This window comes from Mastigoproctus giganteus, chromosome 11, assembly GCF_048544385.1.
Source record: "Mastigoproctus giganteus isolate SK-2022 chromosome 11, ASM4854438v1, whole genome shotgun sequence".
Taxonomy (NCBI): Eukaryota; Metazoa; Arthropoda; class Arachnida; order Uropygi; family Thelyphonidae; genus Mastigoproctus; species Mastigoproctus giganteus.
The window spans coordinates 89978653-89995076 of record NC_143585.1 but is presented as its reverse complement, the minus strand read 5'-3'; the positions used below and the strand labels follow the sequence as shown (position 1 = coordinate 89995076).

Here is a 16424-nt window from a genome sequence, read left to right as displayed (position 1 = left end):
AATGCCAGGTTTCAGGGCTTCTGCACCTCCGTAGCCAGGTGGGCAGGAGCAGCAGTGCGTAGCACACGCTTCTTGATTAGACCGGGGTTCGAGCCCGTGACCACCAAATACGGAGGATGCGGAAAGGTCAAGGAATGACCACCGTATATCCCCGGAGCAATATGGCCTTAGTTGCTAATGCTCCTCCAAAGCATTAGCAGAGGGATGGCAATGGCATTTCGTGAAATTGTATCAGCAATGGTGCGGTTTTGAGAAGATGGATCCTGACAGCGAACGATTCTTAAAAGTTAACAGAGGGGTGAATGATATGCTTGCTTGCTACAAAGAAATCTACTATGAAAAGAAAAAAGCCACCGTCCAGTCATCCATTAATATGTTCTTTCGTAAGGTTGAGTGGCCAACTCCTAAATCTACAACAGCCCTCATCCTCCAAAGTGACCTAGTAATCAGCTGAAGATGTCGATTCTGGCAACGATGCTCGAGAGGTAAAACTTACTGACATTATGCCTGTCTCTGTTTTTTTTTGTAATTTTATAATTCTGAAATTTTTTAAATTGCATGCTTTTGTAATTTTTCCTGTGCATGAGATAAAAAATTGAATAAATACAATAAATAATTCTTATGTTCATTGAACATTTATTTTTGATTCAATCAATTCAGCGAGCACAGTTGTGAGTGCTGCACAAGCATGGGGGAAATTCCGACTTACGTAGTGTTCCGCAGGACGCAACCCTTATGTAAGTTGGGGAGTTCCTGTATACGATACCAAAATTAGTCCCTGCATCCATAAACTGTTGTTTGTGGATGCAGGGCCTAATTGTCCTAAGTGAAGAGCAGCCACTTAGGACGTGGCTGCTCTTCTCCAGATGAAAAGAATCCAAAAGAATCCAAATAGTCTTCATTATACTGGTACACAACAGTTTTAGAACTAACACTAACTGTACTATATGTTATACTACCAGAACTAGTGCCAGCTACACTCAATTCATTGTCATCATCTAACTTACGTTTTTTTAATTAGAAATTTGTCCAGGTCTAATAAGCCCTAAAAAAAAAAAAAAACCAACTAAATTCAGAAATAACAAATGAATAAGAAAATAACTAAAAAATAGAAATAACAAACAAAAATGCATTACTGCATAATCACACGGAATAACACACCTGATCCGAACAAAAGCTGACTGAAGACTGACACAAGCGGCTTGCCAAGAGTGAAAGGTGGGGAGGTAAAAATTCATTGCAGTTGTTTTGGGATCTGCAATAATAGGAACAGAAGTTCTTGGAATTTTACTATAACTTTTTTTATTAAACTGTTATTGTTTTCATTTTTATCAGCCTTTTATGAAAAATATACAGTACTTCTAAAATTTACCTCGACAATTTTTTTTTCGCTTCTTTTCAACCTTCCCCTAAACTCCAGTAGCACATCTGTGGACCCTTCATGGCACACCAGTTGAAAATTGCTGCCATAAAATATCAATAATGCAAAACCTTCTTTTAATTTTTGCTCATTTTCCGATGTATATGTGATCCTCAGTTTTTTCCAGGTAAATCACATTTTTCAAGAAATTCTTAACATTCATACTTAGGTAAAGAAAAACTCACATAAAATTGTCAGTACTCATTATCAACACACCTTTCCCTTTAATGTGGAATACTTTGAAACAATCTTATTGGTTCTTATTTATTTAATTTTTTAATCAGCAAGGCTTTCAAGGAATGGCATTCCTACATTTTTTGCAGAAAAATCTGTGGAAACTATTGGAAGATATGCCCCTTTAAAATCAGCAAAGGATGTGGTCTGTATATGCCATTGCACCAGCCCACTTTTCTCATGATGTTGCTGACTACTTTTTAAGTATGAAGTACAATAATTGATGAGCATTGAATGGCCCTGTACAATGGCCACTATGATTACCTGACCTCGCACTCTTAGATTACGTTGAGTGGGGGTCCACGAAATCTATGGCTATTACCATGCAAGACAAACTGAGAAATCACATTTTGAAAGCTGCCAAAACAATTAAGACCAGACCTGAAATGAGAAGACATGGCAAGGATTTGTGGGATTCATGGCACTGAAAGCAGCACTAAACAAAATGGAGATCATGTTGAAAAGCTTCTTTAGATGTTTTCTTTTTATATAATTATTTCAGTTTCTTTTCGTGTTTTGTAATTTATGATTAATTTTTAATATCTCAGAAATAAAGACTTTAGAGATGCGTGTTTATAAGAACTTTTCTTATTTTTAGCTAAGAATATGCACATACATTATTCAGTGCAATTTGAAATACTGTTTTTTTTTTGGTAGTTGTTGGCGCATCGGCTTCTGTGGCCATACTGCACCTCCCAAGATTTTTGCAGTACTTTGATCCAAGCCCGAGGCGGGATTCGAACCCGTGACCTTTGGGTTGCCAGGCAGGCACTTTACCCACCTGACTAGCCCGGTCGGCTGAAATACTGTACTTCATATTGTAAATTAAGAACCATGTTGGCTAGTCTCTGTAGTAGAAGTGTTACAGTGATAACACAAACATATGAACTGGTAATGCACATTTAGTTTCTTTTGTCAATGGCTGCAAAATGGTGGTTTCTCAAACAGTGAATGACAAAGGTTAGAACTGTGACAAGAAAATCACTGTTTTGCCAAACTACTTCCTGTTATGTTTAATGTTTTACAAGTTGGGTTCATTATGAGTGTTAGATGATAGAGTTAAAAAAAAAAAAAAAAAAAAAAAGCAGCAACATAAGATCTATATTCCTTCACTGACACAGACATGTCAAACGTAGAAAACAAGTAGTTCTCCATATCAAAGTCATAACAGAATCTTTCAGAAAATCACCTGAATTAAAATCAACCTATGGTAAAAAGTCTGTGGTTAGGTGTTTAGTGGCACAAGGGCTCCTATAGGCATATTGAGCCTCTCAAGGTTTCTTAAACAGTACTGTCTAAGTTTTGAACCACATAATTTATAAACAGTAGTTAAATATGAGTACAGGGACAATTCTGCTATGTGTTATTGTGCTAGAGGTTCCCGTAGGTGTGACAGATACATGTAAATTTGTACCTATTAGTTTACAAATAAGTACAGTTTATGAGAATATATTTTATTGTGAATAAAGAGTGGCAATTGGGACACTGAGGTGGGGCCTTCCCCCAGTGAGTAAAAAAAAGTTAGTTAGGTGTGAGTAGCCAGTGCATGCCCTGGCAAGAACAGCTTCCTCCTTTCTATTTAGATGGATGCTAGAGTTCCACAAATATTGTTTTTTTTTTTTTTTTGAGTTTGTTATTTGTGTGGAGGTGCCATATATGCATCCATTGGGCTTAACATATAACAATCAATAATCAACAGGTAGAACTTTTATTCAACACACATTGGTTCAGTCCAGCAATATAGTCGTCGCATTGTCAGGAGCTGTATAAAACTGACACTATTTGAGAAACTGCTGCTGCTGTACTTGTGGAGGTGTTAGATTTTGGTTCATCTGTATATAATTTTGAGAAATCAGTAGTCCTGCACATATACTTTATAAAGTTGCCTAATCTTAAGATTTTCATTGATTATTTGTTTGTTGTTTGGTTTTTAGGAGCATTAGCAACTAAGGCCATATTGCTCCGGGATATGCGGTGGTCATTCCCTGACCTTTCCGCATCCTCCGTGTTTGGTGGTGACGGGCTCGAACCCCGGTGTAATCAAGAAGTGTGTGCTACGCACTGTTGCTCCTTTCCACCTGGCTACGGAGGCGCCGATTTTCATTGATTAAAATAGTTAGTCAATATGAGAGTTTTGTTCGTCAATGGAAGAGTTTTGTTCTGTATACTGAAAAAAAAAAATAATAATAACTGCTACAGTTTAGCGTAAAGTATGACTTCTGGGTTATTCAAAGTAGATTTGTTTTTATTTTCATTTATTGCTTTTGTTAGAATTTCTGTCACAATCCCTTACAATAATTTAGGATAGTGGTTTTCAACTGGGGTGCCGCAACAGCATTCCAGGAGTGCCACGTAATTTGGGTTTAAGTTACTTAAACTTTCTTTTTTTTAAATTTATATTTATTTCATTATAAAAAGGTGTATGGCATCTTTTTAATTTTGTGGTGAACTATTATTGATGTTTACTTAGTACCTCTATATAAAGAATAAAATTATTATATATATATATATTATATAATTTGTACTATGAATTGTAATTTTGTTTATAGTTATATTATTGTAATAACTATCATATAACATATTTTTTTAATATTATATATATATATATACAGGTAGTTCTCGACTTTACGAGTTAATTCGTTCCTAGCACGTGCTTGTAAAGCAGAAATTTATTTCCCATAGACAATGAAATTAAAACATAGCCTGTAAAATCAAGGAAATTACAATAATAGAGAAATTATTTATGACTTGCAAATGTTAAAGAATGTTTATTCTTCATCATCATTGACTAAATGCATACTTGTTGATCACTCATTATTGGCTCGGCACTCGGTTTGTTGCACAAGGAGTCACCTTCAGAAATGCTTCAAGAGGTGTTTATTTTCAAGATAAATTTCAATAGCATGCATAAGCATTTTTTTAACGGAACGCACAAATTGCAACTAACACACGACGCCTCTGTAGCCAGGTGGGCAAGTGCGCAGCACACGCTTCTTGATTAGACTGGGGTTCGAGCCCGTGACCACCGCATATCCCTGGAGCAATATGGCCTTAGTTGCTAATGCTCCTAAAAAAAACAAATAACAAACAACAACAGCAACTAACACGATTTGTGTGGAGCAACAAGTTCATGAAGCTTTAAAAAAAAAAAAAAAAAAAAGGAATGAAGAGAAGATTCTGAAAATTTATTTATGCTTTTTATACGATTGAAGATTTCAGTAACATTTCACCATAATAACATAAAAACCCACAATTCCAGCTATCGGTATTTTCACAAATGCAATAACATTGAGTTTACTATCCGTTTATAATTGCTTGCAGTAACAGAAAAGCCCAATAAAGCGGAAAGTGCAAATTGTTTTTATTGTTTTATGGTCGTAACTTCCAGAAATGTGCTTTAGAAAAATATCACAATGCCGTTTAAAATTGGTTCTTATAAAGGAACATATGATAAAAATGTAAGTGTAGTGTGTTTAATGATTTGAGTTGGTAACTAATACAATTTACACTATAAAAACGACCTTTTAGGGAGTTATATAGTGAAAATTTGAACTTCCGAGGTCATGGAATGAATTATGTGTAATTGGGTTCACATTACGATATTTTCACGATATGATGGTAACGGATTAATATCATAAAGTGGGATACACTGTACTGTATAACTACGTGCATGGTTTGAAATGCAGTATTTATGAATGTTTAACATTCATTTTTTGGAATTAATGTTCATAATTTCGATTTTGTTGATACTTGGAAAAAAAAAAAAACTCATAAACCCGGGAACTCGTAAAGCGAGAATGCATACATACATACATACATACATATCTATATATATATATATTTTTTTTTTTTTTTTATTATAGCCTTAGTAAAATAGATACATGCTATTTAATTGGATTTTATGTTAGTTATGTTGGTAGAAGCCGAAAATATAAAACCGAATCTATTCGTGTATAATTATATTATATTATATTACTTTATATAAAATATTTATAAATTGGTCCTATTTTATATATATATGCAGAGACAGAATCGGATCTAACAGGCAGAAAATTGAGAAGGGGTGTCACAAAATAAAATAAATTACTTACGGGTGCAGTTATTAAAAAAAGGTCGAAAACCACTGATTTAGAACATAATAAAAAATAAGAGAGAGAGAGAGAGAGAGAGAGAGAGAGAGAGATTGTATAAAACAATCAAAAGTGATATGTATGGAAATATGGGCTTATTATGCTATAAAAGTTATATACCAAGTGTACTAAACAGCAATAAAGGATACAAAAGTATATATTTCAGTTTCAAGTAATAAAGCAAAAGAAAAAGGGCCAACAGATGAAAGTGTAAAGAACACAAGGTGCCAAAACTAGTAGGAAAACGATTACAAGAAAGAGAAGTATTAAAGGCGAATGATAGGGAATGTGAAAAAACCTAAATAATACAGAGGCATAAAAAATTAAAGGCTGAATTAATAAGCCACTCAGAAGGAAAGAAGCTATAAGGAAAAATGATTACTTAATTGCAAAGAAATAGCAAGCGTGAAATGGGTGGGAAAAATAATTTGATGTTATAAAAACCTAAATACAGGCATACCTCGGTTAACGTTACCTCTGATAACGAAGCTTCGATATAACGAAGTCGGCAATTTCAAGCCCCATTTAACATAAAAAAAAAAATTATTCCAGTTTAATCACCTGAAATCTAAACAAACTGAAGAAATTACGGAAACCTTTGGGGCTTCTCGTGGTTGGTTCGAGAAATTTAAAGAACGGGCCAGGATTCATAGTGTAAAATTAACAGGAGAAGCTGCAAGTAAGTTTCCAGAAAAACTAAAGGAAATAATTGAACGTGAAAATTTTCCATATTTGGTGTTCAATGTTGACGAAAGCGGTTTGTTCTGGAAACGGCTACCAACAAAAAGCTTCATTTCTATTGAAGAAAAATCAACTGCTGGGTTCAAAGCAGCCAAAGACCGTTTAACGTTACTCTTTGGATCAAATGCCTCTGGCAATTATAAATTAAAATTGTTATTAGTTTACCATTCAGAAAATCCGAGGGCGTTAAAAGGTAACATAAAAATGAATTTACCTGTAATATGGAAAGCAAATAGAAAAGCGTGGGTTACCAAGGAGTTATTTACTGATTGGTTTGTTAACCACTTTTGTCCTGAAGTAAAAGGTATTGTCAAAAAAAAACAACTTTGAAGAAAAAGCTCTTTTTGTTGTTAGACAATGCTCCGGGACATCCTACTGATCTTAACACGTTGGACACATGCATTCCTGTCAAAGTTGTGTTTCTTCCAGCAAACACAACTTCCCTGATTCAACCATTGGATCAGGGAGTAATAGCATCATTTAAAGCTTATTATCTGCGTCGAACATTAAGCAGTTTAACTGAACTAGAGGATAAAGAGGAAATGACAGTTAAAACTTTTTGGAAAAACTACACCATTAAAAACGCAATTGAAAACATTGATAGTTCTTGGAAAGAAGTCACTAAGAAATGCTTAAATGGAGTTTGGCGCAAAATATGGCAAAATAAGTTTGGCCCAGAAGTTGTACTAGAAGAAGAAAATAACATCCAAGAAATTAGAAATGAAGTTATCCAGATGGCTCAATCAATAGGTTTCGAAAATGTCGATGAAGAGGATGTTAGAAATTTATTGAATGCAGAAGATGATGTTTTTTTTAGTGGAAGATTTAGAAAACCTTGTTAGCAACGAAGACAAAGTTAATGAAGACGAAGTTAGAGAAGTTCCTGCCGAAAAAGTGTTAACAACCAAAGATTTAAAAAAAAAAGGTACTTAAATGACATTGAAAACGTTTTAAATTTTTTAGTGAAAATGATCCTGATTTAGGAAGAAGTGTTACTGTTAAGCGATCAGTGTTAAATGCAATAACTCCGTATAGGCAATTGCTAAATGAAAGAGAAAAAGAGCATAAACAACAACTTTAGACTCGTATTTTAAAATGTGATTTCACTTTGTATGTAAGTTGACTGTTTATTTAATAAAACTTTTCTTTGTTCGGAAAAAAAGCTTTTCATTTTCTTTACGTAGGAACGTATCCCTATTCTGGCCATAGTATTTTTACCTCTGAAAACGAAGTTTCGCTTAACGAAGTAATTTCGTAGAACGCATCCTATTCGTTATTCGAGGTATGCCTGTATAAGGGAAAGAAAAAAAAAGTTAAAATATTTGATGCATGCTATAAAAGAATTGACTCATAATACAGGTATTTCATTGGGGAACTACACCTGATCATGTATCAATAAATTGCGTTTCTATGCTTATGTATAGTTATGGAAGAAAAATATTTAAAGGAAACTCTAAATAGAGTGCATTAAAAAAATTTTTTTTTACTAAAAAGGAGGGCAAAAACAGTAAAATCTTCCATAAAAATAGGCAGGGTAGTCCCAAAGCAGTGTTTGCAATAAAATTAAATCAATTACATAAGAAATAAGATAAAATTTAAAAAAATAAATCAATGTGTGTGGAAAAAGTCAAATCTAGAGTAATAGTAGGTTGGTGATACAGAAATAATTTAGCATGCAAAAATTAGCCAAAGAAGCAATTTTTGTGCAAAATTAGATAAGGAAGCAGACAAATGGTATCGGGAAAGGAAATAAAGCATGCTAAGGGAGGAGAAAAGTAATGGATGAAATGAGGCAAAGATAGTATAGAGGAAAGGAAAGTACGACTGTCTATATTGCCCTCGTGTTACACTAATAGCTCAATGGATGGAAAAACAAAGGGTAGGAAGTGGAAAGATATAAAGCAAAGAGAAGAGTTTTAAAGAATACTCGGGTAGGCTAGGGGTGTAACGATCAACCTCTCAGAGAGGGGGCCCTGGCTAAGTAAGTACAGTAGGGCCCACTCATACGGCTGGTTAGGTTTCAGACCACCCCCCCCCACCGAAAAGTGGAACATAGCTTTTTTATACTTGCAAATGCATATCATCAAAACCTAATAATATGGCTACACTATCATATGCTGTAAACAGACTAAATAACAGACAATAAAATGGTTCCACACACCCTTCTCGAACTCGGTTGCTGAGTGTGTCATGCCGAAAAATGCCATATTAGCAGAATGCAGAGAAGCGAGGCCCTACTGTATTAGTAGAAAAGAAAGCTAATAACCACATGCCTGTGATATATTAAGTGTTTTGAAGAAAAAAAAATATATGAAGTATTTAAATTAGAAAAAGGCCAAATATATAAAAATATTAGATTGTGAATAAGACAGCAGAGAAAAGTAAATACCCTGAATTTACGAGAATTGTGGCATTTTTCCTTTAAGGAGGGAAAACTTTCAGCAGAGCTATATCATAAGATATGTGCTCTTTTTCTCTCGCTTTATTACTTCAACCTTAAATACACACACACACACACACAACTTTAACTCATATGTAAAATATTACCTCATGTGTACTACGATGTACATTACGTTTACATCCAAAATGCCTGCGCAGAGAAGATGTTCTAGCCCATTTCTTTGTCATTTCCAAACCATGTTCCATCTAAAAAAAAATTATAATTAAAAATATTAAGATGTACTATCTAAATAAATATATATCAAATGCTTAAAACAAGTTGAAAAATTCGGCAATCATTTTAGAAATAAAATACATTAGTTTATTAGTATTAGTAAAATGATGAAAAGATGTAAAGCTTATGTAGTAGTCTTAAAAATAATAAAAATACTATTACTGTAAATGACACTCTCCTTATGTTATTGTTATTTGGTTTTTAGGAGCATTAGCAACTAAGGCCATATTGCTCAGGGAATATGCGGTGGTCATTCCCTGACCTTTCCACATCCTCCGTATTTGGTGGTGATGGGCTCAAACCCCAGTCTAGTCAAGAAGTGTGTGCTAACGTGGGAAGGAGCACTGCTGCTCCTTCCCACCTTGGCTACGGAGGCGCCCTCTCCTTATGAATTCTGTATCTATTACAAGCTTGCACTGACTGAACACCCCAATGTTATTTGTCTATTTGTGGTTTTAAATACATCTTGAAATGTCATGAAAGCTGTTTTGCAGCATTGTAAAAATTCCTTAAGGAATTTTTACCTGGAATCTCAACCACTGATTAGTGAAAATCAATATGATTTTCGGAAAAACTGGCCCTCCCTAGATCTTATGATCAAAGTTGAGGCAAATGTCTGGAATGCCTTCATTAAAAATGAACACCTGGTAATGGTATGCCTCAATATCCAAAATGCAGGAAACCAGAGCTGCTGTTACCAAAAGGTTTCTGCCACAGGTGGCAATGGCTAGTCTAAAGCCACCAAAGTGGTACATCCTTGGATTGTTTATAACCTTCATATTGACAAGTCATGGCTCCCTAAAGGCAAAACCAACTTCCTTAGGGTTGACTGATGACCCAGATTGTACCTGTGGCCGAGAGTAAAGACTGGGCATACATTCTTTATGAATATACAATCTATGAAATCCAGAAAACACAGTTAATAGCTGAAATTTGTCCCCTTCCAAGAGGACAGGAACATTAATTTATTATATATGAAAATATATATAAGGCATTCACAAACTTGACCCATCAAGTATTTGAAATTAGACGAAACATGCAGAGACAGGCCCTACAGCCTCCCCCACAGCCAAACGATAATCCATAGCCAAAATGCCTGTGTCTCCCGCCACACCTAGATGATTACATTTTAATCTGACAGTGCAACTGTAACCAGCACCCTGAAAGATACTTATATTGGACATAATCGAATTGATGACTGGGTCCCCCCCATGGTTACCCTGACCTGGGGGCTCCACACTCACTAAGTAAATATAAAGGGGGTGAGATGTACAGTCAGCCTTGAAGCAACTCAGCTGAATAATATTAGTAAGCTTGTTGCAAGGGGATGCAATGTAGAATGAAATTAATGAATGAATGAAAAAATTGAGTGAATGCGCTGAGCACTGAATGAATGTGATAGAGTGAAATAGAAACTGTGGTGAAAGGTAAAGAACGTGAAGTTATGGTGAAAAAAAAACAACCCTGCATGGAAGCAAAAGAGAGTGAATGACAGTTTTGGTAAATGGGAGTGAATGAAGGTATGAATGTAACTGAGACTTGTTAAATATATAGAGTATACACACTAATACAAATGAATTTTACAATACCAATACACCCACTGCATTCCTCCCTGGCATAAGACATGTACTGGGACTGCACCCCAACTGAATGGTAATATTGAGTTGAGGGGCCTGGGCATGCAGTACAGAGAGAATGGAATTGAATAACTGAAATGAATGCTTGAAATAATGAATGGGAAGCCTGTGTTGTTAGTGAGAAAGAACACAAATTTTAATCCTTAGTAAGTTTTATTAATACTAACCCTTATTTTAGCTGTTCTTTAAATTTAAACTATTTTTTAAGTAAATCTTAAAAGTATTTTATCTTAAATTTCACTACACACCATTGCATTTCCCCCTGGTGTGAGAAAGAGAATGGATGTATGGGGAAAAAAAACAATTTAACAGAAAAAAATTATATAATGTGTAAAAGACAAGAGAAAAGTATAGGGTGGTCATCGCCAACCTTCAATAGGAGACTACATCAAAAGAAGGTGTAAAATGTAAGAAAAAAAGCATAAAAAACAGAATGGAAGCAGATTGTGAAAGAGATTATGAGTGTATTAAATTGTCTTTCCTATTAGGATTGGATGATGAGCAGGTCACCATTTATGGCCTCCTGCCCATCCAAGCAGACACCACATCATGGCTACTTAGGCGGTGTGGTGTGGGATGCAGACACTGGTCAGCAAGACTTGACTCCTGACAAGTGTGGGACAGAGCACCAAATAGGTGCTCCAAGATAGGGATCCCTTTCCCTATGAACTTTCACTACTACCACCTGGGTTGGTTGTTCTCTTACCCCCCCCCTTAACTAGTGGTTATCCCACTGCCAACTGTTACCTCCCACTCTGAGCAGGATGCCCATCCTGCTTTGGGGACCCTCTTCTGTCCCCCCTTTCAATCAGGTGGGTGCCTTCACCACTGCCGCCCTTTCTCTGCCATTTTAATTCCCTCCCACTTCCTATCTTCCCTTCTAAGCTTCGCTGTTTTTTTTTGTTTTTTTTTTTTACTGGACTCTCCTTGTCTGTAGCCTTCGCTACCACAGTGTTCACTCCACCAGTTCTTTATACTTCCTATTGTCCAGCCCGCCTCCTCGTGCCACTGGATGGTAAACTAGAGTTTTCTTTGTGAAAACACAAGCCCCTAGGCTAAGAGGCCAGATGAACAACACAACCAACCCAATCCACACTAAACCTACATAAATCTGGCCTTTACAGAATTTGTATTCATTACAAGCCTCCGCAGCCGAGTGGTCAGGAGCGGGAGTGCAGTAGCACACGCTCTTTGAGTAGACCGGGGTTCAAGCCCATGACTGCTGAATATGGTCGATCTGGCAACCCGCACTGGACCAGCGTGGCAGATTATGGTCCATTTCCCTCAGCATGAATTGTTGAAGAGGCTTCCATCCTGCAGTGGGTTGATAATGGCTGCACTTTGCCTTTACCTTTACATTGCTTGATGCAGATTTGGGGGAACCCTTGGAGATGCATTACAATTAACACCATCCAAAAGGCATTTGACACCACTTGGCATTGTGGTGTTTTTCAAGATCTACACATGCTTGGCCTGCAAGGGCATTTGCCACTTCTAATATAGAGCTTCCCACAAACCCGTAACATTCAGGTTTATTATCAAAGTGCCCTCTCCCAATCTTTCAACCAGAAGGGAGTCCCACTGGGCTCTGTTCTCAGTGCTACACTCTTTGCCATCAGAATAAACCAAATTACAAAACACATTCCTTCTACTGTTGAAATATATGTGTGTGTGTGTTTTTTTTTTTTTTTTTTGGTAGTTATTGGCGCATCGGCTTCTGTGGCCATAATGCACCTCCCAAGGTTTTTGCAGTACTTTGGATCCAAGCCCGAGGCGGGATTCGAACCCGCGACCTTTGGGTTGCCAGGCAAGCACTTTACCCACCCGGCTAGCCTGTGTGTGTGTGTGTGTGTGTGTGTGTGTGTGTGTGTGTGTGTGTGTGTGTGTGTGTGTGTGTGTGTGTGTGTGTGTGTGTGTGTCCTTACTATCTCATGCCAATCCCAAAACATGAACCGTATCAAATGACAATTGCAATGTGCCATCACTAAAATAGAACAGTGGATATCACAAAATGGCTATCACCTCTCCAAACAGGAAACTATTGTAGTATATTTGTGTAAAAAATGCAAAGTACATCTTGAACCTGAATTTCAATTGAGAACTCATCGTATAATGCTCTCTGACAATGTCTCTTAGGTATCTCTAGACAGTAAACTCATCTTTCTGAAACCCTTAATGAAGAGCCAAACTATTTGCTAGAAAAAGATGAATATCCTTAAAGTAATATCAGCTATGACATGATGTACTGTAGATGCATCCTACTTCACTCATACCATATACACTTATTAGATCTTGACTGAACTATGGTGTGCCTGTATATATTTCTGCTAGAAAATGTGCCATTGAGTGGCTTAATCCAATCCATCACTGTGCCTATGGATAACCTTGGAGCATTCTGGAATCTCCTGTTGAGAGTTTGTACACAGAAGCAAATGAGCCATTTCTTCATCTTAGGAGAGAATTACTACTCCTAACTTATGTAGTGAAGATACAGAGCCAATCAGCACATTCCATATAGCCATATCTGTTTGACCCACAGTTAAAAATGAACTATAATACAGTAGACTGTTGAAATAATGACACATTCGAGATAACAGCACATTGAGATCGGATGTTTACATACAGCGCAGGTGTTTTGCAGTGCTGAAAAAAAGAAAATGTCAAGTCACATGAATACTGTATTTGTTTACATATGCCATTCTGAAAGTGAATTCTGTACTGATATCACGGATTATACTGCTGTTTTACATTAATTTTAAATTAAAAACCCCTCACTATGGCTCCTAAAGTTAATAAACCTCATACAGAGAAGAAAAGAAGACAACATTAAAGCTTAGTGACAAACTTGATATAATCCAAACTATCACATTATCTATTACATTTAACTTCTCGAAAATCTCTACCAATTCCTTAAATGCTGATCTTCAGGTAATTCTCCAGTGGGGCAAAGACAACTTAGTTGATTTCAACTCTTCTAAAACAGTTTTGTCTTATATCTCGCAAAAAGGATTCTTCTGCTCCTATGCTTATCTTTAGTGAAACTCCGATTTCTAGGCAAAATGATATATCTCTTTTGGGGATTACCCTGACTTCTAATCTCTCTTGGCACAAGCACATTACAAATATTGCTTCCTCTGCATCTAAAAAACTTGGTTTTCTCTTTCACTCTCGGCGTTACTTTTCTTCCAAACAGCTGCTCACTCTATATAAATCGCAAATCCGCCCTGCCATGGAATATTGTTCCCACATCTGGGGTGGTGCCCCACAAAACCTCTCTCAGGCTTCTTGATTCCATTCAGAAGAGGGCAGTTAGGTTAATTAATGATTCATCTCTAACAGAGTCTCTCCACTCGCTTTCTCATAGACGTACTGTTTCTGCTGCATGCCTCTTCTACAGATACTTCCATGGGCACTGTTCTTCTGAATTGGCTTCTATAATTCCCGCTCTCTCTTTCAAAACAGTCCGAACGTGTGCCGCCACCAGCCAACATCCATTTACTGTCCAACTTCAAACCCATAGAACCAACATTTCATCTTCCTCATTTATTCATTCAACTGCCATTTTCTGGAACAACCTTCCTTCATACGTATTTCCTGAAAATTACAATCTACAGAAGTTCAAGTCCAATGTCAACAAATATCTTCTTTTGTCTTCTCAACCTCCAACCCAAGCACGGTGCTAAGTACTATAGGTTCTATTACCTCTCGTGTTTGGTGTTCACATAAAAAAAAAATATATATTACATTAGGGTCACCCAGAAAGTTAACTGGGTGACCTTAATGTATTGTCTGTAAATTCCGTGTGTTCTCTGGTCGAATTGTCTTTTTTTTCTGGATTAAAAAACCTTGCTATTTATGTCTGAGACCGACTAATTCAGCCAGAGCGAAAAAAGTCCATAAAAAACTTCCTCGACGGGATTCGAACCCGGGCCTTTCTACCTAGTGTGTGGGGAGGACAGTGATGATAACACTGATAATGGACAAATCGAAATAACTGCACCTAGAATTCCTGAAGTTGCTGTTATTCTGAAAGTCTACTGTAATAAGCCTAGAGAAAATGTAAACCTGTAGGAAGGCCTGCAAGAGCTAACAGATCACTGCGATGTTCGGCTAGATAATGTGTTCCAAGAAACTTCTGATGCAGATCTTCCATGATCTGTATACTTACCATCTTGTGATAATTATTTTTGTATATAGGGAAAGTTGTTCATAGCATATATAAATATCAAACAATTTCATGTGGCATTTTTATCATCAAATTCCCAATGCATGCAGATATATACAGATGGATCAAAAACAGAAATGACTGTAGGTGTGGCACTGGTCTTTCGTACTTTCACTCTTTCTACACCACTCTCAGTAGATTCCAGCATATACACTGTCGAACTCAACTCAATTAAATTAGCCCTTGATCATATCAGTGTTTCTCCTCCTCCATAGGTCATAATTTATACAGATTCCCGAGTGCAGTGGATGCACTACAATACAAACTCCACTTTTCAATCTGGTTGTGAAACAAATCCAATCTTGTTTGATTCAGCACATTGTAACTTCCCAATCAGTGAAATTCTGTTTGCTTTCAAGGCACACTGGAATTCTTGGAAATGAAAATGCAGATGAAGGCACTAAACATCCCATCAACCAGTATTATACACAAGCACAGGTCCCATATTCAGATTATAAACATCTTATACAAGAAGCTTGCCATAATCGCTAGAAGAATATATGGCAATCTCAGATAAACAATAAACTGTTACAACTTAAACATGAACCACAACTATGGAATTCCAGTTTTCAGAAAAATTGACACAGGGAAATTGTTCTTGCTAGAACATGAATTGGCTTGCTAGAACATGAATTGGCTACACCCATTTGATGTATCTTTCTGCTAGCAGGGGTTGTTGTTGTTATTGTTATTTGGTTTTTAGGAGCATTAGCAACTAAGGCCATATTGCTCCGGGAATATGCGGTGGTCATTCCCTGATGCATCCTCTGTATTTGGTGGTGACGGGCTCAAACCCCGGTCTAATCAAGAAGCGTGTGCTACGAACTGCTGCTCCTTCCCACCTGGCTATGGAGGCGCCTTGAAAGAAGTTGTATTAACCCAGTACAACTGTGATGGTAGCAACATAACTTCAATGTTTAGATGACTTGAATCTTTTGGATGGCCTGTTGTGCTATCAAGTAATAAAACTTTGAAGTCTAGATTTTTCCACAAGTTCAATAGAACAGAATGTAACACAGGGATTTCCCAAAAAAAATAAAAAATACAGGGATTTCTCAATGATTTTTTTTGACTAGTGAGTCAACAGTAGGGATTCAAAAAGAGTGTAAATATTGAAAAATTACATCCAACATAATAGCAGTGTTTTCCCGTCACAAATGATCAAAAATACCCTGTTATGTGAGGTTTACAGAAATTCTCTGTTAGAGCGAAACCGTGTTATATAATGAGGATTGATGCAATTTATCAATTGTGTTAGAGCGAAACCGTGTTGTAGAAGTACTGTGTTATACGGGGGTTGCCTGTATTCAGTTGTCAAGTGCCTGGAACCACAGCCAAACACACTTAATTCCGTACCATCAAC

At 36.6% G+C, this 16424-nt stretch overlaps 1 protein-coding gene across 1 annotated transcript in view; it reads right to left on the bottom strand.

The window, feature by feature from the left end:
• The window catches only part of LOC150078245 (regulator of G protein signaling loco-like), a 311630-nt gene that overhangs the window by 189100 nt on the left and 106106 nt on the right, over window positions 1–16424 (bottom strand). Inside the window, 1 exon segment of the mRNA XM_090384508.1 lies at window positions 9073–9171. Within this exon segment, the coding sequence (XP_090240634.1) occupies window positions 9073–9171 (99 nt within the window).